This window comes from Rhipicephalus microplus, chromosome X (assembly GCF_043290135.1).
Source record: "Rhipicephalus microplus isolate Deutch F79 chromosome X, USDA_Rmic, whole genome shotgun sequence".
In the NCBI taxonomy this organism is placed as follows: domain Eukaryota; kingdom Metazoa; phylum Arthropoda; class Arachnida; order Ixodida; family Ixodidae; genus Rhipicephalus; species Rhipicephalus microplus.
In genome coordinates, this window is record NC_134710.1 from 60,078,558 (window position 1) to 60,105,557 (window position 27,000).

The following is a 27,000-nucleotide window of genomic DNA, read 5'->3' on the forward strand; positions in this document are numbered from 1 at the left end:
TGGCCCTTGAAAACAGTTTTTCGGAAGGACCGTTGTAGCTTTCCGAAATTTAATTGCCGATGCGAATGTTAAGCTCGTATAGTTCCTCGATTCTCGTTCCTTATCAAAAGCAAGCTTGTTTAATTTGCCGAAAAAAAGTAACTGATTGATTACATTCAAAATTACAATTTGAAATGTTCATTGCAATCAGTAAATACAGGTTCAATAAAGCAGTAGAAATTTCTGAAAAGTAAATTAACTGAAACTGATCATCTTTATTTTAGCCCCCCCCCTCCCACTCCCACTTTTTACTAACATTGTACTCATACCCACCAGAAGAAGCTGGCCTGGCTCTTGCACGGGGTCCTTCCGTAGGTCTTCTGTGTCCTCGGGCCTTCACACATTTCTTATCGTCGCTAACAACAGCTTTTCGAAGTTGTCGTCGGCCATGTTGCCTCGTTTCTCTGTGAAAACAGCACCAACACTTTGGACACTGGAGGAAAATGACGATGTTCGCAAACACAGTGCGATCACCATCGCCATGTATTAACCATGTTGCGTGCACGATTGGGGTTACATGTATACATACTGTCAACTGCCTGCATCTTCCCTCAGTAAAGCGTAGCGCTCATGTCCAGCAATCTGGGACATCGGCTAGTGCGGCAAAGCCGACCACAAGGGAAAGCGCTGGGTGTAACGCTATTTGGATCGTTCTTCAAAAAATGATTACTGAGCAATACCTAATTTTTCGCTGATTGCACTTCAGGCACCTAATGCTGACAACGTTCTTATGCTGTACAACGCTATTAGTTTTAATTGGCTAGCTAGATTTTTTTCCCCCGAGACACTCTTGTGTATCAGTTGAAAATGTATGGGGTGATTTTTGAAAAGATAATTGTAGCGCAACAATATGTTACTCGCTAATTTCACTCTAGTTGCATGTACGGTAGGACAACCTGTCTTTGTGTTTGCAATTTCGTGGGATTACGCCGGGTGGATTTTTTTTCCCGAAGAGCTTTCCCAAATCGATAGTGCAGGAAAGCAGCATTACAGGGGTAAAAGAATCACCTGTCGGTAAATCGACGAGAAAGTGGATGTTGATCATGGTAAAACCTCAGCAAAAGCCTGCAGATGTGATGTACATTATTATGGACAGCATTAAGGTCTGTACGCCACGTGGTGAGAAAAACGGTGAACTAAAAGCGATGTCCCGAATTGCTGTGTGTACATAACTCGTTGTTGCTGCAGCCATCGCGTCATTGATTGGCGAGTACAGTAAACTATTTTACACCCTTGCCAGGTGGTCTTTCCATGTCTCTAAAACCCTTAAACCCTCAAAAAAAGGGTGATTTCACTTATAAAAACAGCCTTAAAGGGGCCCTGCAACACTTTTTGAACATGGTCAGAAAACGATGCTGATCGGTAGTAGAGGGACAACACGCGAGCCAAATATTAAAGCGCAGAACGCGGCCTGGAGTCCACAGTAAATTATCAAAGTCAGCTAAAAATTGATTTCTCTTCTTTCGACGAATGACAGAAGACGCTGAAAAATCACACGTAGCAAGCCCATATATCAGCCATTGGCTGATTTGAACATGGCGCGCTCGGTCGTTACAGAGATCGAAAGGCTCAAGGTCACGAAGGCGGGGGACGTATTCTCTTTGTCTCTGCCTTCCCTCCCTGCTTAGCTTCCAGAGCTTTCGTCGGGACGAGAGAAGAGAAAATGCAATTGCAGCATGCGACAAATCTTCGCAACTCCACTCGCACTGGACGGATTTTTAAAATTTTTGCAGCGTTGAATTCGTAAGGCAATGAGCTGTTCAAGCGAATTCATTCCTTAATTACTTGAAAAAGTGTTTCAGGGCCCATTTAAGTTGTCGTCGTTAGTTATTAATGAATATATCATCACCTGTTAAATTAGTCTGCCAAGTTACCATGGAATGTTAAGAAAAGACACGATAGGGAGCGACCGTGTTTGCCCCTCCGAACACGCGCAACGGCAAAAACGCCACGAACGCGGTCGTTTCGCTTTGTAGTTCCTGTCATAAAAAAAAAGGGGGGCTCAAGGCTGCTTTTCAACTGCTGCGGTCGCGTAGCGGTTAAGGTACTCAGTTGCTGACCCGAAGGTCGCAGGTTCGATCCCCGGCTGCGGCAGTCGCATTGAGACGAAATGGCAGAGGCCCGTGTGTTGTGCATGTCAGTGCACCTTAAAGAACACGAGACGGTCAAAATTTCCCGTGGCCTCCACTATACGGCATCTCTCTTAAATCGTATCGTGGTTGTGGGGCGTAAAACCCCAGATATTACTGAAATTCCTTTTCATCTTTCAGCTCCTCATCAGGCAAGTAACTGGTTTATGTAATCGATGGCTGCAAAAAGGTAAATTATTTGTAGTGATAAGAACTCAACAATTTATTACGAAGTGACAGAGGTGTGATTGATTATGTGTAATTAGTGACGTGTGAAGTAGTGACGTAAGTGACATAATTAGTGACATGCGAATTAGTGACGTAAGAGTCGGACTGTAAGCGACGAAAATATGGGCCAGAATCGCTGATTTTTTTTTTCGTATTAGATGTAAACCCGTGAGCAAAAGTATACGGACTACGAAAGCGCGTGCATGTATATTGCTCTGCAGTGAATGCGAGGCCAGAGTGCTGCTCTCGAGAGCATGCTGCTCGCCGCTAGATGGCGCAGACTGTAATTTCACCACGTGTCTCCGTGGTTGATATGCTTTTGCTCACGGTTGTGGATTCCGTCCAAGTACTCCTTTCGCAAACGAGCGTCAGTGTGTGCAATTGAGGGTCGCCGTGACCTTTACCTGTGCGTGTCCTGCTGAGTGGTGGTCGTCGCTTGGTGTTCGAGTATTTGGAACATTTCGCCAGAATGCGATCCATTCACGTCACTCTGACCCGCGGGTTGCGGGATCGAATCCCGGCTGCGGCTGCTGCATTATGGTGGCTAGCCACCATAGCTGAATTTTCGATGGAGCCGAAAATGCTGTAGGCCCGTCTGCTCAGATTTTGGGTGCACGTTAAAGAACCCCAGGTGGTCGCAATTTCTGCAGCCCTTCACTACGTCTCTCATAATCACAGGCTGGTTTTGGGACGTTAAACTTCACATATTTTTATTATCCATTCACGTCACTCGGACTAAGATTAAAAAAAAAACGCATGCACTGTATTTTAGTTTCGTGTCCCTACAGAAACTACTGGTGAGTTTGGTGATTCCGTGTAGTGGTAGTGTTAATGGAAAATTGATGATTAGTGGGGTTTTGTGGCGCAAGAACCATGGGTGGCCAAAGAGCGTCTTGTTAAGTGAAAATTCGCTTAACCAGGTATCAACGCTATTAGTTTCAATTGGCTGGCTGGCTAGATTTTTTTCCCGAGACACTCTTGTGTGTGTATATATATATATATATATATATATATATATATATATATATATATATATATATATATATATATATATATATATATATATTGTTGCAATACATAATTTGTGAAAAATCAATGGTTAGTGCAAGGCTATCACGTTTTTTTTGTCTTTTACTTGTCCAGTTATGAGGCCACGTTAGGTTCAGTTGAAAATTGACAAAATCGCCATCGGAAAGTAACGTTGTGAATATAGATTGTCTATATCTTAGTTTTATTTCTCGGCATTATACTACATTTGTTTGTCTACTGCATATTGCGTTCTTCATGTAGTCGTCTGCAGTTTCCCCATGCTCCTGCCCTCGAGCTGCGTGCTTGAAGCTTTTCACGAAAAAATTGGGAATCCACCATGTTGATATACCACTTTGCTTTCGAGTAGGCTAATTTTACAGTCGGTAGAACCTGAAAGCTTGACATTATACCAACAGCGGTTCACCAAGAGAAAAGCCTGGATAGGGCACTCCGTGCAAACTGTATTGGGTGCGAAGACATACTGTGGCGCCACCGTGCGCAGGCATCCCTGTGACGTACGTGGTTGGATTGCTCCGCCGCCTTCTCGCGCGCAGCTGCCGCTTTCGCGTCTTCTATTATTATTATTATTATTATTATTATTATTATTATTATTATTGTTGTTGTTGTTGTTGTTGTTGTTGTTGTTGTTGTTGTTGTTGTTGTTGTTGTTGTTGTTGTTGTTGTTGTTGTTGTTGTTGTTGTTGTACTTCACTCAACGAACTTGGTAATATACTGCTGCAGCTTCTTCCCCGACCGCACGAAGTGCTAAATAACTGCCCCGAAAAAAGCTTTTCACAATGCCTTACTGCCGGCGTCGTCTGTTGTATGACCACCTAAATGAAACAACCACGGCGGCTGAGCGCGCGCCGCCTCTGTGACGACTCATTTCGTGTCGAATTGAAGCATCGAATGGTTAATAGCGGTAAAGAAAGTTATCTTTGCTGCAAAAAAAAATGCGCGCAACCACGCTACTTCATTCATTGTAGGTTTGCATCTAAAGAGCCCCGCCACGGTGGTCTCCGATTTCTTCGGTGGTCTCCATTTCCGATGCAGGCGGAAATGGTGTAGGCCCGTGTACTCAGATTTGGGTGCACGTTAAAGAACCCCAGGTGGTCGAAATTCCCGGAGCCCTCCACTACGGCGTCTCTCATAATCAAATGGTGGTTTTGGGACGTTAAACCCCACATATCAATCAAATCAGGTTTGCATCTAAAGACGCGTACCGCGGTTGACCTGACAAGCATGCGCAAATCAAATGTTTAGCACATAAACCCTATATACGAAGCACAGCGCAAGCGAATTCCTCACTTTGTGGGGAGCAACACGACATTCACTGAGTCGCAACCTTTCTGTTGTGATTGCGGCAAACGCGAGAATCACGCACGCGCGTGCCTCATTCAGAGTTGTAACTTAATCTCTGTGGCAAGCTCCTAATATTTATCGCGCTAAATTTCTATGGTGGTCACACGTTGATCATTTGATCGCCATCTAGCTCCACATGGGTGAAAGTTATTAATGATTGGTTCAGTTCCGGAGCTTCTACAGTGGGGTAAATCGTGATCTAAAAAAAATTTTATCAGCCAGCCGTATCATTTTACGCCCTTGAGCATGCTGCTAGGTTTTGCGCATCGTGATCTAAACGGCCATTTCGTGTTTCAGTAAAATTGCCTGTGTCCAGTTTTTTTTTTTTAATGCAGTTTCATTCATAAGCTGTGTGGTATGTTACGGCAGCCTCTTCGTAGACGAATCAGTTTTCGAAGCTTACCACATTTTTGCCTGTAGATCACAGCAACATTAAGAAGAAGTGACAGTGGCTATGGGCCCATTCTATACAGACGTAATCTATAAGCAAGGAACCCTGTGAGCGGAAGTCGTGGACGGCAGGTGCGTTGGCAGAAGGTTTTTTTTTTGGAGAGGGCATCACCTTGATTAGAATTGGGGGCAGGCAAGTGTGGGCGGCCGTTCTTTGTTGTGCTATATACCATGGGAAATTTTCGGAGATGGGGGAAAGGCACGGTCTTGGCGTGCCACGTCCTGGCTACACTACTGGCGGATGGAAACCCGCGTGGTCGGGTACACGGACGCCAGGGGAGGATGGTGGTTTTGCAGACTGCGGTAAAAGTTACCTTGGCGAGAGAAGTGCGCTTTAGCATAGACTATAGCGCACATGTGTGATCTAAGAAAGGAGGTTTCGTCGAACCGGCTGGGTGAACGCGCAGAAGCAACGGGCCACGAAATAGACCGTTATAGGGTAAAAATAATGAAAACGAATGGAACGAAACTAGAAGTTCCGGGCTATATCTTGACTCTCTGGCAATCCAGAGTCCCATTTTAAAATATACATAATCGAACTGTTGGCACATTCATTTTTAACTGTGAACGAAGCTCCCGTGCGGAAACTGAAACGTTCTGCTTTTATGTGAACATTCATGATCTGTGCTCATTTTAGATCAATTGGCTCGAAATAATAACCACAACAACAAACAAAGAGAGAGCTAGGTAACAGTGGCACTGCCAGCGGCCGCTACAGGGACATCGCATACGTATCGCACTGTAGCACGCTGTTGATAACGTTTACTGCAACTTTCCGCATTGTGAAGTCTGTAGATGTTCGCGCAGATGAAGTCAGAGCAATACAACGGTGTTCAAAAATGAAAACACCATGAAGGTGCCGTTAAAAACAACGCATCCAACCGCCAGCTTTCCTTTGCCAGAGCGAGGTGAGATCACGTGATCCAACCCTGCACGTCACAGCGATTGCAGCGCTCGCGCCTCCAGTGGTGGGCCTCGCGCCCAATACGTGCTAACACGTGCAGATCTTCTGTAAGTGCTAACATGTATTATATGACTTATCCAATCACTTTCGGCGCTATTGGAGTCGGATGTTTTTGTCGCTTGAATACGTTTGTCCGAATTTTCATCGTAACTGCAGCCGAGGCGGAATTGCGTATTACAGAAGCTGTCTGTGCGCTATGCCATTGAGAACGCCTATTTCGTTAACATTGCAGCGCAACGCTTTTTAACCATGATAGCCATTCTGCAGGTAGGGCACGGGTCTTCATGCAGTGGCATCGGTTTGTTATCAAGACAATTTAATCTGCAGGAGCATCCGGCTAGGTCTCGCGATTTCATAGTGCGGACCTGGTGCCCGTATTCGCAAGTGTCTTATACGCAAAATAAATAGAGGATAATTAAGGGCCAGTTTTTTCTTTGCTAGACGACACAAGAATAATATAACTAACAGACAAGTAGGCTAAGGAAGGTGTAGGCATGTTATTTGTGGTAATTATGATGTAGATCTGAAGAGTACATGAAAAGATGGCTTGCCGCTGCTATGCAGGGGCCGAACTCTGCGATTTTCGAGTGACGCTCAATCCGATGATCTACCGATTGAACTACAGCGGCGGTCATTCCTCCATCCACTTAATGGGGTATTATATACTGTGTGCCGGGAATGCTAGTGCCACTTTTTTTTTTGCCCATAGGTTACTCATAAGAGCAAGTCATAAATGTTGCTCATAATAGTGCATTTTAATCGGTCCTCATGTTACACATTTACGAACGCAATGGAGGATTTGTGGGGAAAATTTTCAGCTTCGCGCACAGGCGAAATATCGCAAACGATAACGAGGTTTATTATCGTTGCGCTCAAGACTCCTGGAAACGCTGTGTGGTGTGCCAGAATGGTTGGCATCAAAGACGCCGTTGGTCATCGTTTGTCCTTTTCCCCCGCCCGGAATTGAAGGCACATTTAATTTAATTTCACGTTCACTATGGTGTGACCCGCGCACAGCAGCAGGAAGGGGATAATGTGTGTACGTACGTACACAATGCTCCTGCCAGCCGTGTAGACACTGAGCGGAGCACTTGATGGTGTGTCTCTTTGCATTAGTCACTTTTAGAGCCAAACGCACTTGTGTCTCTCGATTATGTCAGGTCCTCCGCGTGAGGTGTGTGCACGTGTCATCGATAGCGGGATATCAAACCACTTACTTACCGGCCTTGCCTTTATTGCTTTCATTGTCTAAGTGGTATTGTGTTGCTCGGGTGACTCTACGAAATCTATTGTATGGGTCTCTATTTTTGGGAGGAAAAACACGCACATACTTTATTACTATCGACTGCATGTGTACGCACTGGTCAGTCACATGGGAATGAAAGATACACAGGTCAATGTAGAACAATTGCTCGACATTTGGTTCACGATACAGTATCTCACATGAACACCTTCGTTGACCCGCATTGTCCAAAGTATTTAGCTTCTAGGTCTGCAACAACTCCACTCGCAGGTCAGGACGTCCACTTGCCAGGTGCGCTCGTGCGACGTCGTCGGGACTCGGACAAATGTGCTAGCGAACGGAGCTGGGCCGCGGGCCGCCGTGGCCACATGGACCTCCGTCGTGGCCAGTGCTTGCGAACGCGCACAGGGTCACTGAACTCGGCCGCTTATCCGCCCCGACGCTGGGCTGACTGCCGCTCTCGTTTATGCCCTTCAGGACTGCGTGATTCGCACCGAGCTCATTGTTTCTTCTGCGGCGTGTACGTTGGAATGGTTCCATTGTCTTGGAGAAAACGTCTCGACGAGGTGGCCTAGACGTGCTCGATGAAGACCTCGCAGTCACTGGCAGTGCCCGGTCGACTGCTAGAAGACCTGATGGTGGCACCGGGTGCGGGACCGAAGAGCGTCGACGAGTCGGTTTTTGTTCGCGGGAGGGTTTGGCTCGTTTTGGTCTCCCCCTCGTCTCTAGAGCTCTTGCCGAACGTCCGGAAGCTGAGCCTCTGGCTCGACCTGCCTATTGTGTCTCTTCGAGGCGTGGTTGACGACCTTGGGATGGGCGGGGGTGTTTTCTCCCTCTCCTTTTTCTTCACGGAGGGACTGTATCTGCTCTGGAAGAAGTTGTTCGCCTTGGCGCGTCGCTTGCGCGATGACGACCGCAAGCAACTTTTGGGCAGCGTCTTGGAACCGCACGAGTACACCTGCACTTTTTTTCCATCGAGGTACTGGATGCAATTTGAGTTGAGATAGCCCTGTCCTAAGGCGAACGCCGCTGCGGGCGTCATGTAAGCACCATCTTCGTTGGTCGAGTGACTCTTGGTCAACGACATGTAGTTTGCTTCTGGCGTCGCCGTCTTTTTTGGTTGTAGATAGGGTACGGAATTCGCGAAATGCTCAGACTTAACGCGTCGTGGGGGCTTGCGTGTTATAGTGAGATCCTCCCACGGCGAGTAATGCAGATTGGCGGACTTCTGCGTCGAGGATGGTGGCGGTGGAGGAGGGGGTGGTGGCGGCGGTGAGCGTGGCGGTGGAGGTGTGTGTGGCGCTTCTGGCAAACTCCTGGGCCTTGACCTGATGGTGCTATTGCATGTTTGGCGGTGTGCATCCACCATGGGCTCCGTGTCTTCGTAAGCCGAGTTGTGCACGGGTACTAACAGCTTCACAGAATTGTCGCTGCTGTGGTACGAGTTGTCCTTTTCTGGAGTACCCCGGTTGGCAGAGTCCGCTGGCTTCAGCTTGTTTTTCACTTTGCGAAAACAGTTTCCAAAAGTCTTTCGCGGAAAGCAGCAGCAGATGAGAGCAACGACAAATGCGGTGGTGGTTGTTGACACTGTGGTTACAACCGCAATGGTTTTTATCGGAACAGGTTCGTTGGTGGACTTCGTCTTTGTTTCTTTGCAGGTCATTGTTAGCTGACCGTCGTCTTGCTTCGCTGTAGACAATAGGTGGCTAGGAACCGGCTTGGTGTAGCCGGGTACTTGTCCCATGTTGTCTTCGAGCTCGGAATCCATTGCTATCAGGCATATCTCGTACGCCGTGGAGGGATCTAGGTCGGCGACAATGTACGAGTACGTGCTGTTGTACCTGCCATCGCCGTTGCTGTCTGATATTTGTATTTCTGTGAAGTTGTGGCTTCCGAACTTCCTGACCAGGATGACCCACTCCCGCGGCAGGACTTGGTCTTCAGTCACCTTGGCGAGCACGGAGCGCTTTGAAGGCCCTTGCCCGGCGGACACCTTCCAGCGCACAGTGACCGACCTAATGGACGATCTCATGGCTAGCAATACGGTACGCGCTTTCTTGTGGTGCGGCAGCGGTGACGTTACCTGTAGGTTGACAGTGACCACTGACGTGGTGAGTTGGGTCGCAGGCTGCGCGAGGCGCCTGGTGCGACCAATATGGCATTTCTTGGGGTCCATGAGGTACGGCACCAGCGGCTGCTGCTGTTGGATTCCGACGCATACGACGTACGCCGTGTCCGGCTGTAAGCCGCTGATGATGTCCGTGAAGACGGACTCGTCGCCCGTCGTGTGAGTGCCTTCTCGGCCACGAGGATGGATAGTCATCATGTATGGGCTGCTGTTCTCCTTGCGGTACAGCAGCGTCCAGCGAAGACCTGCATCAGCAAAGGAAGACGCTTTTCAGACACTTCCGCCGAGAGAGGCAACCGAGTCCCACAGATTGAACACTGACCGAGCCGAAATGACAAAATGGTCATAAAGCTACTAACGTGGGATGATGATAACAGATTGTAGCAGTATTCTGCGTATATTTCATTTGCTGTTTTTAAATTAATAACTTAGTCCGGAAGTCTTGAGAGAAAAAAAAGTATCTTATATTTTTAGTGAACGGCTCGACTTTTGCGATCATTGTCTGACAAATGCATATTTAAACGAAAGGGGAATGTAAGGGACCGTTTTCGTTTGCTATAGGCACAACACTTTTTAGGCCCCGCCGTGGTGAAGTTGCTGAGGTACCCGGCTGCTGACCCGCAGGTCGCGGTATGGAATCCCGGCTGCTGCGGCTGCATTTTCGATGGAGGCGAAAAATGCTGTAAGCACGTGTGCTCAGATTTGAGTGCATGTTAAATAACCCCAGGTACACATGGTCGGAATTGCCCCGCCGCGGTGGTCTAGTGGCTAAGGCACTCGGCTGCTGACCCGCAGGGCGCGGGTTCAAATCCCGGCTGCGGCGGCTGCATTTCCGATGGAGGCGGAAATGTTGTAGGCCCGTGTGCTCAGATTTGGGTGCACGTTAAAGAACCCCAGGTGGTCTAAATTTCCGGAGCCCTCCACTACGGCGTCTCTCATAATCATATAGTGGTTTTGGGACGTTAAACCCCACATATCAATCAATCAATCACATGGTCGGAATGCCCGGATCCCTCCACTAGTGCGTCTCGCCTAATTATGTGGTGGTTTTGGGACGTTAACCAAACCCCACATATCATCATCATTTTGCTGTTTTTCGTATTTACAGATATGAAATTGTTTTTGCACTTTTGATCGCGATCGAGCCAGTTATGGATCAATTTTTTTCGTTGCGTTGGGTTCATTCGTTAACTGTGTGACGAAGTTAGCTATAGTTTTTATAGTTTTATAGTCTTCACCTGAATCGAGCTGGATGGCGATCGAGAGCGGCCGTGCGACGCTCATGTTACTCGCTGTTCTCGTATTACACTCGTATTACAATCTCAGCTCACGACTGCTGATGTGAGTCGTTGTTCAGCCCTGTCGCTTAAGGTTTGAAAGCTGCATTAAGTTCACACGCTAGCTGCAACACCTTGCCGATTCGAATGGTGCTTCACTACATCAGACCAATTTGCACGTATGCAGCCGACACATGCTGACCAACTGTGCATGTATAACGTATTCACTGCAATAGGATGGAAAGATGGGCTAGTTGGTAATTCATGATGGTTCAGCGAACTGGGAGCGCGGGGGTAAACACAGACACAAAGCAAAGAAGAGGCACACAGCATGAGCGCATCTGCATCTGTAGGTCACTGCATCTGTGGGTTATACAAATAAAGCAAGTTTTGCTGTGTTGTGGGTATATAAAAAGAAGCCAAGCGTTTATTCCTTTCTCACTGAACACTAATCTTTCTGTCTGTGGCAACGCCCGCTGCACCCGCGTCTAATCACAATGGGCTGTACGTAGTACAATTCAACGCAACATGCACTTGGTGCCACATTTCTCGTGCCCAACAGGCAACATGGCGACAGTACCGAAGGAGCGTGGCGAGAATAACAAGAACAGCCGATGTCAACCACGCTTGATCTGCCCGGAATCTGCGACGCATCATGGTCGCCTGCGTATAGTGTTGGCTTCTCCGCACTGTAAATTAACCACGTATGACCACGTGATGGCGCTCGGCGAATATGGGCGCTACAGTTACTGTATATGCTCCCTACGAAAGCATATATGCTATACCTAAATGTAGCATGTACACTACCTGTAATGGGCGCGGAACTCCTGCAGGTGGAGCGAGCGGCGCCCTGAAAGCAGTGGCGCAACTCTGCTACCTAAAGGGATCGCGTATTTACTCTGCGACCTTCAAGTGCGCATCCGGTGCTCTACCCAGCGGTGGTCAAACCCCGTCCACTTTATAGGGTATATATAATATATATTCGAAGGTCGCACGTGCGCTCCCTGCCAGCGGTCAGTTATCCTTTTTTTTTTCGTCCTCTTTACTTTCATCACATTTGCATCATAGTTACTATACAAATAGCATGCTTTATACTCTCCTTGGTTTTATCGTCTGTTCGTTTTAGTAATATGGGACGCTTTGGTCTTGTGCATATTTAAATCAAGTCTCGTCACTGTTGGCAGCATGGCGTGAGCTGTTTCGGCAGTATACGGTGTCAGTATCTTTGACTGCATGGTTTGTTTATTTTTAGTTTGTACGCGCACTATTACGCAAGCGGCTGCATGGTTTGTTTATTTTTAGTTTGTACGTGCACTACTACGCAAGCGACGAAAACCAAACAGCGTAAATTCTATAGATTCTCTCGTCTTTTTTTTTTTATGTTACCCGCACCATAACAGTAGAAGTTCCGTTTAGAAGCTGGGCACTTCCTGGAGAAAACAGCCTGCCCGTTACACAGAGCTTTCAATAGGGCCGATTGCCTCTGCACGCGGTTGACCTTTGAAAAGATTGCGTGATCACTATTTGCAGTATATACGGATCTCTTTAGAGGCAGTGATTGATCGCCGCTCTTGCGTTCGCTCACGAGTGGCGTGAGCCATTGTTCCGCGTTCAACTTCGTTCTCGATGGAAGTGGTTGTTCCTTTTGGGCGTGTAATAACTATACCTGATCGAAGCGCCGTTTTGCCGCTGTAAAATACAGTAGCCGACTGCTATTTCACTTCGTAAGAAAAAAAAATCATACGTCAGGAACTATTGAGGGCCTCGACGTATGACTGTTACGCTTGGGATGTACCAGACCAAGGAGGAGAGAGAAAGTGTACCTGTGCAGGCTCAGGTTATTATTGATTTCGTTCCCATTGTATATGCGTTGCATAGATGGTGTTGATGTGTGTTTACATTCCTAGTAAAAAAAAGTGCAAAAACAAGGAGGACATGACAGATGACACAGTACTAGCGCTATAGGCGCGCTAGTCCTGTGTTTTTACGTATTTCGCCATAACGCGCTATTTCCTTTCCTATATGAATGTGTACCAACAAGGTCAAGTTCACATGCTTCTTAAGTTTATGTGTGCTTCGGAATCGAGAGGAGTGGAGTTGTTACATTGCTGACACAGTGTTGCTACCCTTTGTAAATTCCTTTGCTCAGAATAATTCCCGTAGTCTCGCGTAACTGAGCTTGGTGACTACAGACCTTTCTCTGGCACGCTCCGCCTGCAGGCAGATCGCGTTAGTGCGAGAAGCACAAAGTGTTTTCAAGGCTCTGTGGTAAGAAGTCAGGTTTTTTTTTACCTTTGCCTGAGGCAGATTCTGCACATTGTGCAGGCCTTTAGTGATCGACTGATCGTGCCTCCGCGGTGCACTTGATTGATCGGCAAGGCCTCTAGGCGTTCACGTAAGGGATGCGCGCACGGAGAGTTTTTTTTTTTTTTTTTCCTGCTGCGAGGATGACAAAACCGCGCAGGCGCGCTCTCCTCGAATCCGCCCGCCCTCTAATGAGAGCGCCCTTGGCCCAGGGGTGGGGAGCCGGTGCGCAGCGCTCTGCATTGTCTTGGCCCACTTAGCATGCTGGCGACTGCTATAGAGGCCCTAGGCCGGCGGTGCGTAATTGCCACGGCTCCTCTTGGCACCGCAGGCGGCGTGAAGGCTGCCGTCGCTGATTAATGTGCGCAGAATCGTATACAAACTGCGCTCTCGGTATACGTTCTGCGACGCCGCATCCTGGCCGTCCCTGCTGGCCTCCCATCGAGACCTTCTGGTCACCGCTGTCTATGGAGGTTGAATCAACTTTGAACGTTTGCTGCTTTTCCGTCCTATAGTCTACACCCTTGGTTCCACCTGTCGCGACTTTCCCTGTTAGCAACTTGCATGGCTAAGAACTGTGTTCTCTTAAATTTTATGCGCACGTTTGCGTGTGGAAGCGTTCCAGAAATCGAACATTTTAGCGAAGTGTAAAAGACGGGCTACGTACGTAAGGTGTTCATCGAGACAGAAAATTGCTAAAGTACTAGTGCCTTATAGTTCATTTCACGCCCAAGCTTACCTGAGGCGTACGCTTGCCATATACTTTCAGTACAGCATTGCGGAAACCGAACGTTTCCGTTTTTCGTCAGTGCCCAATGTCCGACCCGAAGCGTGAAGGCAAATCGTTGACCTCACTACAGCGTTAGAATGACGCGGAGAGAAAGAAACGAAGTCACGGCGCATTTGCTCGACAGCTCTTGCGTTCTTCGGTGCCTTACAGAAGGTGAAATGCACTGCAATGGAGGGTAGTGGTTAGAAGAAGGCGCCTAATTTCTGCAGCCCGGTTGGAAGCACGGCGTACCGCCTGCACTGCAATGAGCCGAACCGCTTTCCACGCTCCGGACTTGGTGAGCCTTCAGACTCCGTGGCGCGCGCGACTGCCATTTTAGGAAAGGCAACACACACACACACACACACACACACACACACACACACGCACACGCACACACACACACACACACAGAGAAAGAGAGAGAGCGTCGTCCCCAAAGTCTCTGCTTTTGTTGTCACGTGGTTGGTGCCCTTGCCGCATCTCAAGGAAGGCATCGGTGTATGTGTGCGTCGACGCTGAGGCGACGAGCGAGGTACTTCAGCGGTATACGAAGTGTACTGGACAGCTTGCGTAATGAAGTTCACTCTCCGAAGTGAAGTGTCGTGTCATGAAAGCGTTGGATCATCTTGACGAAATTAAAACCAGAACCTGAGCGTTTGCGACTTCACGGGTACTGACTGCCATTACCTGCTTGATTACTGTGCCGAGCGGGAATCCTAGACAAATTTGCTGCGATGTCACCCGCCTATATGTAATCCTAATGTCGATGGAAACCAGCATTGAACCTTCTCAAGCCGACAACACCCCCGTAATAAACAAACTATAGAACCGCCTTGAGGTGTTTCTAGATTGGTTTATAAAAATTTGCGCGAAAACTGCATGAAACAAGAACAGAAAAAGACACCACGCCTGATTCGCCATTTCTTATATGTACGAAAAAAAAATAATAACGAGGAATATAAGCCTGAAAGACCACGCCAGGTTGGTCGGAGCTCGTCTCTGCGCATCGTAATTGAACAAAGCTTGGTAAAAGCGCTCGACTGGCAGCGTTAAAAATGCTGCTCGATTTTGTCGTCACCGACATGTAGCATGCGACACGTCGATTTCTCGTTTCCGACCGCCACGCCGCATGTCATTTTTTTTTCATCATCATTTTATGGATATTCTGTAAGTGGATTCAACGTTCATGAATAGCTATGTTTTTCGAAGAAAAAAAAAGAGCGGAGAGGGGGTAATGGCTCTCCTGCAGAATCGTCGATTACTGCGTGTACCTCAATTGTTTCCCAATGCCTGTTAGGTATGGAAGTCGTGCACGTGTCACTTCAAACTCTCGCAAGCTGTGATCTCGTCGCGAATCTTGATGTTCTGCACCTGCACGTACCTTTGTTGGCGACGCTCCAGGTGACGGTGAGGCTGGTCTCTAGGCCGGTGAGCGCGAGCAGCGAGTGTTCGCTGAATCCCCGCAGGCGGTACCCGTACAGGCGCGTCAGGTTTCCGTGCGGGCAGAGCGCCTCGGGCGTGATGGAGCTCAGGGAGCGGCCCCGGTATCCTTCAGGACTGGCGCACGGCGGCAGCCGCACGCGAGGCGCCGGCTCAGACTGCAGCTCCCGCAGCCACAGCGCCCCGCAGTCGCACCGCAACGGGTTGCCTGCAGTGCGAGCACATTTTCCCTCACAACACTGGTGTCGAAAGGAACACGTGCAATCGTGAATAACATATATGCTGATCGTTGCATTTTTTTTAATTTTTATGCCGACCTAATTCATATTTGTTCCGTAACCGACTGACAGGGATGATTCCGTAACTATTGACGAAGATATTCGCATATTCGTTACTCGTGTCTAAAGCGGAAGCTTGGCTGTGAACGCATATTTAGGTTTCCAATCGTTTGTGGAAATGAAATGTGTTTACGTGGAAAGTGAACAGAGCGCTGTTGGTCATAAAATGAGGTCAAGGCTCCCTCTTGAAAACTCTGAAAGGAATGCACAACGAGACGCCTCTCAGTAACAGCGAAAGAAGGCCGAACGAGAGCACTATGCGTACACTTTTCCACAACACACACGTGCGACAGGCGCGACTCCCTGAAAGTGCGGCAGTGCGAAGCCATGTGTTTACACTTGTTAGTCGTTGTCTTCAACGACAGCGCATAGTCATTGGAGCTGACTGCAAGCCCACCCTTTATGTTTGTTTGTGTGCATGTCTCTCTTTCCGCTCATGCTCTCACTACGTTCGGAGGTTGCTTCAGAATCGTATCTCCCGTTCGCCCAAAGGTACACTTCGTAGTTGGCGAATAGGCAGCATATCGTAAACGGAAAAACTCCGGAACACTTCGTCTAACTGTCGCCCAGATTTGAGGCGGTGTTTTTCCGCATTCCGTATAATAAGGAAGTTCAAGAACGGTAATACTGCTGTATTTTTTGCAAGTAAACTTATTCTGGTACAGACACATCAACCGGGTCTTACTGCATAGCTAGGTAAAAGGACATATGTACTGGACATTATTTAGGCTGCTTTTAAACGTTATAAAACCGTATAGCGAGCCTTGCGGGTGGTGGCGCAGTCAAGGGCTTAAGCAAGAGAGAGAGAGATAAGTACAGAATAATTCCAAAGAGGAAAGGGATGCAAATAAAAAACTGTTGTTTGCCGCGGCTCTCTCGCAGTGGGCGCATTCAGGGCGTGCTCGGCCCGCGTGTTTGCTTCTTGGCTGAAGAAAGCACGCACCCGGTCCTTTGTAATGTAGCGTGTAGTTTGTCGCACAAACCGGTTGCGAAGCCAAAAAGAAAAAAATAAACAAAGGCCCGCCTGCTGCTGTGGCCGTACCTGTGGCAGCGCTGCTCGGGGAAGAAAAGCAGGTTAAAGTAGTTGCGCAATGCAGCCTGCGCTGTCGGACTCGAGCGTGCGTCCTCGGGGACGGCTCTTGTTTCCCCGTCTTCCTTACGATGTAGGGTTTCGAAAAAAAGCCACGTCTTCCGTGACAGGCTTCCGAAGACAAATTGGCACCGTACTACACAAACGGGAAGATGCCGGCTCTTCGTGCGGCTCGATCGGACACGGTCTGTATGCAAACCGCCCGACTGCTCCTATATGTTCTGCGGGACCACCGCCCGCGAAGGTCGACGACACCCGTTCGCCTATGTACGTTGGCATTTCTTCAACCAATGGTATCATTATGGAAAATCCAAACTGTGCGATTTTCCTGGAATCGCACAATTAGCTAGAAGGTTGTCGTTCGCTGTAAAAAAAGCCTCAGCTGCTAATAATCATCATGATAATGACAACATTGAGCACCGATGACGCGTTCGCTTGAAACATCTTGTTGGAAGGGCACTTCGTGCAACCAAACGTGTCCGGCGTGTGAACGTTGAGTCGGCGTTATACGTTGGTCGTCCTGCGCGAAAATATAAAGGTATTGCATATTTGTATTGTATGGTAGAGAGGAAGTCAAAAGTTCACAGGCCACGCTGCCATGGAAATACATGGGACAGTGGCCTGGGAACCTTAGACCAGTTCTGTACATTCACAAGGGCGTACAATTATTGTATGTTCGTGTGAATTACGTATCTCAACGATTGAGAGCGAATATATTTTTGCGACTGTAAATAAGCAACTTCTGATCAGAGCTTTGCAAAGCGGCGGGAAAGGCTCCTTCAAGGTGAGTGCGCGTGTGCTAGAGTGACCGGGCGTTGGTGTTTAATTGAGCGATAGACGTTGAAGTGTCCTTCTTGATACGTAGACCCGCTGCGGTAGCTTAGCAGGTAGGTGTAACACTGCTGAGCTCGAGAGCGCGGGTTCGATTCCCGGTCATGGGAGCCGTGTTTCGATAGGGGTCAATGGCAAGAACACCCTTGTTATCTAAGTATAGGTGCACTGCAAAGAACTCAAGGTGGTCAGAATTAAGCCGGACTTCCACAACATGGCTTGCCTCATGAATATAGTGATTTCAACGCCTAAAGCCCGATGAATCAAAAATTGATATGGGTAAATGCATGTATGCCATTTGAAGCCTCCTCTACATTTACACTCTGTTCCACATTCCATGATTGTGACGCTTTATTTTTGGACTCCGCACCCCCCCCCCCTTTTTTTGTTGTTTACTTGATATGATAGTTCCGTAATAAAGTGCATGCGGCTAATAAATAGGTATAGGAGGATTTTGTTCATGAAGACATTGTTTTTTTTATCATTGTCATTTACTGGTCTAAACTACTAAGAGCCGGCATCTACGCTACATTAAAGAAAATGCTACCTGCAAAAGTGATTTTGCTTTATACTGTCCTTGTAATGAGCTGGAACACATTTATCCCCCCCCCCCCCGTTCTATTGACATCTTTGTACATGTTTGTTCAGGAGAGCTGCGTCGCGGACTACTAGTCTATTTTTTCTTTATATATTTTTTACTACGACCATCAAACTATCTTCGCATGTTGTATTCTTCTTTCTCTTTGCAGCTGCACTTGTCTCTTTCATACATTCACCGGCTTTTCCAATAACCCAGTGGTTGATGACTTTTCTACTCCCAGCAGTGCCGCTCGCTCGTTGCCTGGGTGAACGAAAAGGATACAAACCAAAAAATAATAATAAAGCACTGTCTGTAGTGGGAGAAGGCCTTCCCATTCCCAGTCGCTTTTCGGCTCCCTGAAGATGGCTGAGGAGGTCGAGCCACACTCAGCTGCTAGGCTGTGCGCGGACGTGTGCCGACGTAATAGCACTCACTCGCGTAGTGCCGCCACCGTCGCGTTCTTTGTGTTCGTGACACGTTTTGCCTGAAGGAGGCTGTCGTTTTTTGGCGGCGGTCTCGCCTGTACGAAGCGTCAGCGATGCCCCTGGCCTGCTTCTCGCCGGCGCCTCCCCGCTCTCCTGGACAGGACTGGTAGACTGCTGCTGCGGCTAGCGCTGTTGCGATGCAGCAATTGCAGACGCGGTTGTTAGAGGCCTTTGCACTCTACGTATACTTTCGTTCTTTTCTCCGGCGTCGCCGAGAAAATGGGCATATCGGGCACTCCATGCGGGTGCTGGCAATTTTCGCTGAATCTCGCTCGGCCCTCAGCCGGCAGTGGCAAGTCGTGGTCGCCACCATTGGGCGGCGGCCGTTGTCTGTTGGAGCACAGTGACCGCCGTTGATGCGAGTGGATGTTCATCGAGTCGGGCAGACCGAAGCGGGTCACTTTTGCCTTTTGCGTCTCGCGGCGAAGCGAACAAAGCGCGGGGATGCGTCCTTTGAGCACGGCGACCCGCCGCTGCTGTGAGCGCACGTATGCGCCGCCTAGCTTCGCTCGCTCCTGCCGCGCACCACAGCGGGCGCTGTTGCGTAACTGGTACGCGGATTGTAATTTCGCCGCGATGTATCGTCTACGCTCTTTCTTTTTTTCCATCAGGCCAGTGGCTTTGATGAATGCTGTAGTCGAACCATGCCTCGCGGTGATAGGATGCATATAATTAAAGCGATAAGTGAAAAACGCAGTGTGTCAGCTGAATGGTCTCCACGAAGTCGTGATGCGTTAACATCCAAGGTCATATCTCACGCGGTATTGATATACTGAACCTGCGAAAAAGTTTTCGAGTGCAGCTTCGCCGGCTGTTGTGGCCTGCTGTTACAGATGTCTCTGGCGCGGCCGCTCGATCTGCCCCTTTGGGAAGATCGAGCGGCCGTGTCTCTGGGAACCGGAGCGCAGACAAGCTGCAAAACAGCAGAGCCTCAGGCGTCCATCACTTTTGTCGCGTCGATTCTGGAAGCGCTGCACGGCGCCTGGCAGGACGCGCGCTCGCCCTGAGGAGCGGTCTCCTCCTCCGCGAAGCGCCTCCACCACGTTGGGCCGGCCCTTTGATGCGCGCGCAATTCGTTAGCGCATGCAGATATGCTGCGCGGCAATTGCATTTGATGCCCGCCTGTCTGCGAAGCCGCGCGTCTCATCACTCAGGGTCCTTGCTCTCTGTCAAGCTTTCCGAGCCATCGGCGTCCGCGATACAAAGGCAGCTCGCTTTCGGGTGAAGGCTGCGCCCTCCCGTATATGGCTAACCGCGCGCTTTGTGCGCAACCGCCGGCTCACTTCCCGTCGGGCTTTCCTGCAGGGCGTCTTCCTCTCGGCCTTCCTCCTCCGCTGTCTTCGCCAGCACTGATGGGAAGCCCGGCGAGCCCACTTCGCGCAGCCTTAATGGGCTTCCCGCACGCGTGTCTAGAGTCTTACAAGAGAATCGCAACGATGCCAAGGTTCTCAATAAATAGCGCTCATGCAAGCACCTGTCCTATACCTTTTTTTTTTTTAGCTTCCGTGATTCGGATAAAACCCTGTGTGCCAAGTGTCGTTTAGCAGACTCTCCGTATTGCGTGCCTCATTTACGGGTGATGACAGCACCCCAGTTTGTTAGACATCATCCAGCTATGTCTTCTGGTGTTTTGCGCTGCTGCCACGTGTGTTCCTTTGCCTTCCTTGAATTCTCTACCTCTATTCCGTTGACTGTCCTTGCGTAATAGAGTGTACTGGATCGAAAAGGGACATTAAATTGTTGGCTGACAACGTTGCATGTACAGGTATTCATGGGAGGCGTATAGAAAGAGATGGGACAACAGCATCACTTAGCATAACACGTCTAGCATGAGGTATATCGATTTCTCTAGGCTCTGTCTTGGTGTGTCCTCGTGCGTCTGATTTCAGTGAGTTGAAGGCTATGTAGAATATATCGAAAGACGCAAGCGATGCAGATGACTTGTGTGGCTGCTGTGCGCCGGTCACTGACGAGACGGCGCAGTGTATCTATCGCTATGTGCATGTATTGAGGCGAGTTGGAGCGCAGGGCTTGTGGGAAGGCCCGCAGAATTGATTGTTTGTAGTCTTAAACTGATTCTCAGGACCAGAATAAAGTTATTCATACCATACCCAGACTGAGCAAACTATCGCCCTTAGTGCATAGGCGTTAACCCCCACATATAAATCAATCTTAGTGCTTAGAATTCTGTAGAAAAGTGAAACATAAGACTTTGTCCATTTTTATTGGTTTGTTATTAAAACCATAATTATGTATGTTTTTATATATACTTTCTTTGCTCATTCTTCAAGGTTACAAAATAGTTTTTTATACACCATGTGATAATAAAAAGCATGTAGTGTTCGCTTCATTATGTATAAGCCATTTTTGCCTCACGTACGCCTGTGATCTGCACGACAGCATAGCATTTTAAAATGACCCTTCAATGGCCTGCTTTTCGGACTATGTGTTACTCTTTGTGCAGATTGGGTGTTGCACATAATTATTGATATGTGGGGTTTAACGTTTCAAAACCACCGTATGATTACCAGAGACGCCGTAGTGGAGGGCTCCGGAAATTTCGACCACCTGGGGGTTCTTTAACGTGCACCCAAATCCGAGCACACGGGCCTACAACATTTCCGCCTCCATCGGAAATGCAGCAGCCGCAGCCGGGATTCGATCCCGCGACCTGCGGGTCAGCAGCCGAGTACCTTAGCCACTAGACCACCGCGGCGGAGCTGGGTGTTGCACGTATACGTTTGTCGGTCTCTAAGTATATTCGTCATGTTCATCTTACGTATATAGCGTATCATCGCATTACAGCTTAACGCCCTTTAGTTCGTATCAACACTCTGGTATACAATTGCTTTCCTTTTGGTTCGGATCATACGTCGAAAAAAAAAAGGCAACCAAAGTGCGAGTGATCGAGTGCATGCTTGCGAGTGGAAAAAATGGAGCTGGGTTAAAAGAAATGTGCAGCGTCCCACTAAAATCCTCGAAGTGCGTGAACTACGGAATAATTCGAAAGCCGTACTTAGCTGCGCGTGAATTATACAGTATATTGCCAACGCCTCACGTTTAAGCGTATATTATACAGCGCTAGCTAAAGGTATAAGCATCTCGTTTAAACAATGCGACATTGAAAGGAATATCGAAACTTTCAAACGTGCACTGATCTGCAACAAATCGGGAAAATTCGGTAGATCTCGTACCTGTCAAGTCCACGTTGGTTTCTGCCGGCGGGATGCTGTAAAAAGGCACCGTTTCGAGCTGGTTGTTTCGCGCGCTGAAGTCGGCCAGGTTTGGCGTAAGCGCGGCGCCGAAGTTTGGCAGCGTGGTGAGCGCGTTGTCACTCAAGTCGAGCTCCCGGAGGCGAGCGAACAGCTGACGGTGCAGCTGCTCGGGCACTGTGGCCAGCCGGTTTGCGCCCAGCAGCAGCCGCTCCAGGCTGCCGGCCAGCGGCGCCACGTCGAAGTCCTGCGCCGTCAGGTTTTCGGCCAGCTTCATGGACAGCTCGGCGTGGTCTCCCTCCGCCGCTTTGGCTCCCGTCACGAACTGCGGGTCCACGCCGAGCAGGTTCCCCGAGAGGTCGAGTACGCGAAGCGCCCGCATGCGCGAGAACACGGGTCCCGGCCGAAGCACCGCGATCGAGTTCCGGGACAGGTTGAGCACTTCGAGACTGCGCAGCGTGCCGAGCGCGTACGGCACTGAGTAGAGCGAGTTCTCGGACAGGTCGAGCGTCGTGAGCCGCTGCTCGAGGCCGGCGAACGCGTCCGGGAAGATGTGCTGCGTGTGGCATCGCACCAGGCGCAGCGTGTGCAGCGAGCGGTTGAACTGTCCCAGGAAGAAGGGCAGCTGCGGCAGCTGGCTGTCCCAGATGGCCAGGCTGCGCGGCTGCAGCGTCTGGTTCAGGAAAGTGCCGAAGATTCGCAGCGACGTGAGCACCTTGTCCAGCGTGGTGTTCGAACACAGCAGCGCCTGCTGGCCGTGGTCGTAGCTGCAGCCGAGCGCCGGCAGCTCTGCCAGTTGCGTCCGGCCGCTGGGTGTCGCCACCGCCAGCAGTAGCAGTAGCGAGTGGACGAAAGTGGTGCCGCGTGGCCACCGAGTCTCCATGCTGACTTTAGCCCGATGCCGCCGGAATCACGGCTCTCCTCGGCCCGCCTCAAGGCCACCATTTTAGCCGATTCTGCGCACATACAAGAAAAAAAGGCACGATCATTAGCCACACTTGCCGATTGGTGGGGCTATCTAACGTTGCTTAACTAGCGAATTCGGGAGCTGCAGGGTGAAACTATACGATACGACTGTGAGACGAGCCGTAGTGCGGGCCTCCAGATCGTATGTATCAGTGTTCACTGTATCACCTTGGTTTCTCTAAATGCGTGGATATTCTTGCAATTTGCCTCCATCAAAACCCGCGCCCTTGTGCTTATAGCGCGCGCCCTTGTGCTTATAGCGTGACCCCGTATAGCTGCTAAGCCGTCACGGTGCATTAACAATAAAGAAAGAAACAAGGAAAGATGCTTACTTGGTGGGGGTAGGGATTATAGGATTGAACTAGGAACATTTTCTTTATATATGTTATGGACGCTCGTGCCTGCATGTACCGTCTCTAACTGCAATCAGCAGGCGTGATCACAAGACACTGCTGGTGAATACAAGTGCCTTTTCTTGGTCGCTTCGGGTCACGTTTTTTTTTTTACCTTTTTACGTAAAAAAAGCTACACTAGCATATTTTTTTCTCCAAAATATTCCACATCCGCGATCACGCTGTCGTATTTGCGCGGTGCGCGTATTGCTATACCTGCTGTAGCGATCAAGCTATGCCTTGACCCAGCGGGTCATTCGCCACGCCGGATTAGTGCCAAAAGGACAGTCTCGCCACGGCTGGACAGAGGAAGCAACAGGGGCCGACTACACGAGACGGCGCCCACTGATTGACAGCGGCGCCAACTGTGTGGAATGTTGCCAAAGAGGGTTATGGAGCCGCCGCTCTATCTCCCGCCTGGGCCACGCATCGTTACCGCGTTAACCGGCAGACGACGACGGCGCTGGTCAAAGGGCTCTCCCCAGCGGATTCCTCGAACCTGGCACCTCTCGAAAAGGCGCGCTAGGATCTTCCCGTGGGAACGCAGGACGAGGCCGGCACCAAAGGGGTCGAGGCACCCGTGCGTCTTCCGCTCCCACCCTCCCTGTTCTACGGCAGCGCTGCGACTAGTGGCAAGGGTGTGTGTGTATGTGCAAGCCAGTGCTGTGCCTCTATGAACATACATGACGGGCGGTACTTCACTGAGAGGAACTTCCACATCACCATTGGTCCGCATTGTTTTGTGTAGTGTTCCCCAACCTAGGGACCTAGGGAACGGGGGTCAACAAAAAGGGCGTGCAGCGCCTCGCCCAACTCTCTTCTCTTCTGTCTTCGTCTCGACAACTGACTGTATAGATGTAAATAAATCCGTTAAGTTTGCTCAAAGCTCTCCCCTATAGTCCTTGGCTCGACGGAGCGACGGCGTCCGGCCCCGCTACCCGCAGACTGCGGTCGCCACGACGCGCAACACTGCCTAACTCATTATGCGCAGCAAGTTCCCACAGCGCGAGAGAATACGTGGTGCCGCATTTGACCAGAATAGCTTCGAGTGGGTGCGTTGCAGCTTCCTGTAGCGCCGTGCCGTTCACTCGGGGCGCCTCTCGACCCACACGTGGAGCAGCATACGCGATGTCCACTATGCGACCAGGCATCCTTTGAACGAATCGTCGGCTGAAAGTGAGCGCTACGCGTTGGCGTCTGCACACAATGGGAGCGACCGGAGGGCGTCTCTTCGGACCGCTTGACGGTGTGCATATAAGCACCTTCATGCTTTCTATAGATAGCCTTGCTCCTCGTGCACACTTGGGCTTTCTGAACGCATTTACAACATAGCACAAGTCTAGATAACACTCGGTGCATTGTTATGTATAGCAAGTGGTTCGCTTCGTTCTGATGAACGGGATTTGTAAATTTAAAACTATACGTTAAACATTCATGCACAAAAATAAAGAGTAATAATCTGATACGTTTTCGCACATGCGTTCTTATTTCCTTATCAGTGCGCATTGGCGGAAACGTGCGGACGCTTTTCGACCGTGTGTCATGTAAGCCGGCTATCTCTTTCCTTACCTAATTCAGGGGCGAATTTCAAATAGCTAAAATTGCCTGAATACATTTCTTTTTGTTCATTTTAACTATTTCATGAAGAAAACGTGTGGATACCAGCCTAATTGTATTAAGGCAATGAGACGCTGTACACAAGGGATTATCGCCCGTTTCATAGCTTTTCTTCGAAACCGATCTTACACGTCTGCTGCTTATTATGTCTGTGTGGCAATTGGAAGTTGCGGCGTGATGTGCTGTTCTCCTCACTCTCCCTTAATGGTGCGGCGTAGTTATGCATCATGTGGCGAGTCAAGAATGCTTGCCGGTAATTTGGTCATCAGATAGTGTAAATGTACATATTCTACACCTTAGCGGTGCTCGTAATCGTAATACATTGGAAGTTTTTATAGTTTAAGTGCTTTAGTGTGGTGTTTCTGTCACTTCGATTTATTTGCTCTTGAATCCCGCATGCACAGGTGTTTCCTGTTTATTTATTTATTTATTTATTTATTTATTGTTGTTGTTACTGCCGGCATTCATATCAGCATGTTAGCTGTTCACTTGCAGTTCTGTCGTGGTGGTCTAGTGGCTAAGGAATATACTCGGCGAATGACCCGCAGGTCATTCGCCGAGTATTCGCCGAGTCATTCGCTGGTCATTCGCCGAACCACCACAACCGGGATCGAATCCCGGTTGTGGTGGCTGCATTTTCGATGGAGGCGGAATTGCTATAGGTCCGTGTGCTCAGATTTGGGTGCACGTTAAAGAAGCCCAAATGGTCGACGGCGTCTCTCATAATCATATAGTGCTTTTGGGACATTAAGCCATACATATCAATCATCGCTGTACATTTATAATTTAAGTCGTATTTTTCGCTTCCACACCCCTCGCAGTTGTCCCGATAAACATTCTCCCATATGTTATGTGCACGTCAGTGTACCCTGAGGGTAAACACAAACGCATAAGCACGCCATTCGGTCACACTAATCACTGATGGAGCAAACAAGCGATTTGGAACCAAGAGCAGAGCACGCGTAAAAGACGAGCGCATACTATGTAATTTCGCGGCAACCTCGACACTATAGCACTGCGGCACACGTGATGCTGTGGATAGCGCTTTTGTTTTGGGTCGCTGAAATTCGGTCGGCTGAATGCGCAATAATTGGGACGACACCGCCGCAAGACGACGGCCAGCGGGTTCCTGTTCGTTTCTCTGTTGTTTCTCGAGTGCGGTCGGTTGCCTTTTAGCGCCGTCTCTCGAGCGATGCTGAAGCGTTTAACGCTCAATACTGTATACGGTTGATTTCGTGAAATTACGTTTTCTTTGCTGGGCTACCGTCTCAACTTCAAGCTTTCTGCAGCGCTCGTCGTCTTCTATAGCGAGCCGCAGGTTTGTGCATCGTCGTGTGGAGCCGCATCTCTTGCTTGACTGCCTCGCGTTCACCCAAAGTGTATCAGTGGCCACTTCTCCGCTGGCACAAAGGAACAGCCCGCTACGCGGGCAGCCGCCTTGGACGCCGTCGACCGGTGACCTCTGACCCTGCAGGTAGACGCTTCCCCCCCCCCTTTTTTTTTTTGAGGCCTCGAAATGGATCACCGTGCTATTGTCGTCCCTATAGTTGGGGTGTGCGTGTAGAAAAAAAAAAAGAATGTAGCTCAGTCTATAGGAGAAAAACAGGTTCAAACCGTGTCTGCCACGGGCCACGGTGAATGCATACAGTTCAACGGCGAACTACTTAGTGGCTCGAAAGGAAGGGAGAAGGAAAATCGTGCCAGCGAAAGCTATGCGCGCGTTCACTGTCCGTTGAATTCGGAACGCTATAGGAAGCCGTTCCTGCCTGTGTGGTATACGGGTATACGCTGGGGGGATTCGTTTCGGGCGATGCTGCGGCGGTGAGTTCCGCCGAACGCGGTCAGAATATGCGCTCGTGGCCGGGTGCCGCAGCGTGGCGTGTGACCGCATACTTTCTCCGAATCGAGCCACGATTTCCGAGGGACGGCGCGTAATGTTTCTCAGTAGAACCTCGTGTGATCGAAAGATATATTCTGCGTTCGCGCTTTGATTGCCTTGAAACTTTATTCCAGACATCTGGTGTTGTCGATGCTGTGCCGTAAACAGTAAATAAACTGATCCTGCATGCACTTATAACCACTTCACTTTCCCTTTGTTCCGTCACGCAGAAATAAGTTATCGTA

At 49.3% G+C, this 27,000-nt stretch overlaps 2 protein-coding genes across 4 annotated transcripts in view; one reads left to right on the top strand and one right to left on the bottom strand.

Moving 5' to 3' along the window:
- Positions 1–27,000, top strand: part of Rab3GAP1 (RAB3 GTPase activating protein subunit 1) — a 358,494-nt gene that overhangs the window by 203,769 nt on the left and 127,725 nt on the right. The window lies entirely within an intron of this gene.
- LOC119176093 (uncharacterized) overlaps positions 7,506–27,000 on the bottom strand; it is a 57,300-nt gene continuing 37,805 nt past the window's right edge. Inside the window, exons 2-4 of the mRNA XM_037427223.2 lie at positions 21,884–22,857; positions 15,307–15,573; positions 7,506–9,817 (exon numbers count right to left, since the gene is read on the bottom strand). Of these exons, the coding sequence (XP_037283120.2) occupies positions 8,016–9,817; positions 15,307–15,573; positions 21,884–22,784 (2,970 nt within the window). The 5' untranslated portion in view covers positions 22,785–22,857 and the 3' untranslated portion in view covers positions 7,506–8,015. The remainder of the gene's footprint in view (positions 9,818–15,306; positions 15,574–21,883; positions 22,858–27,000) is intronic.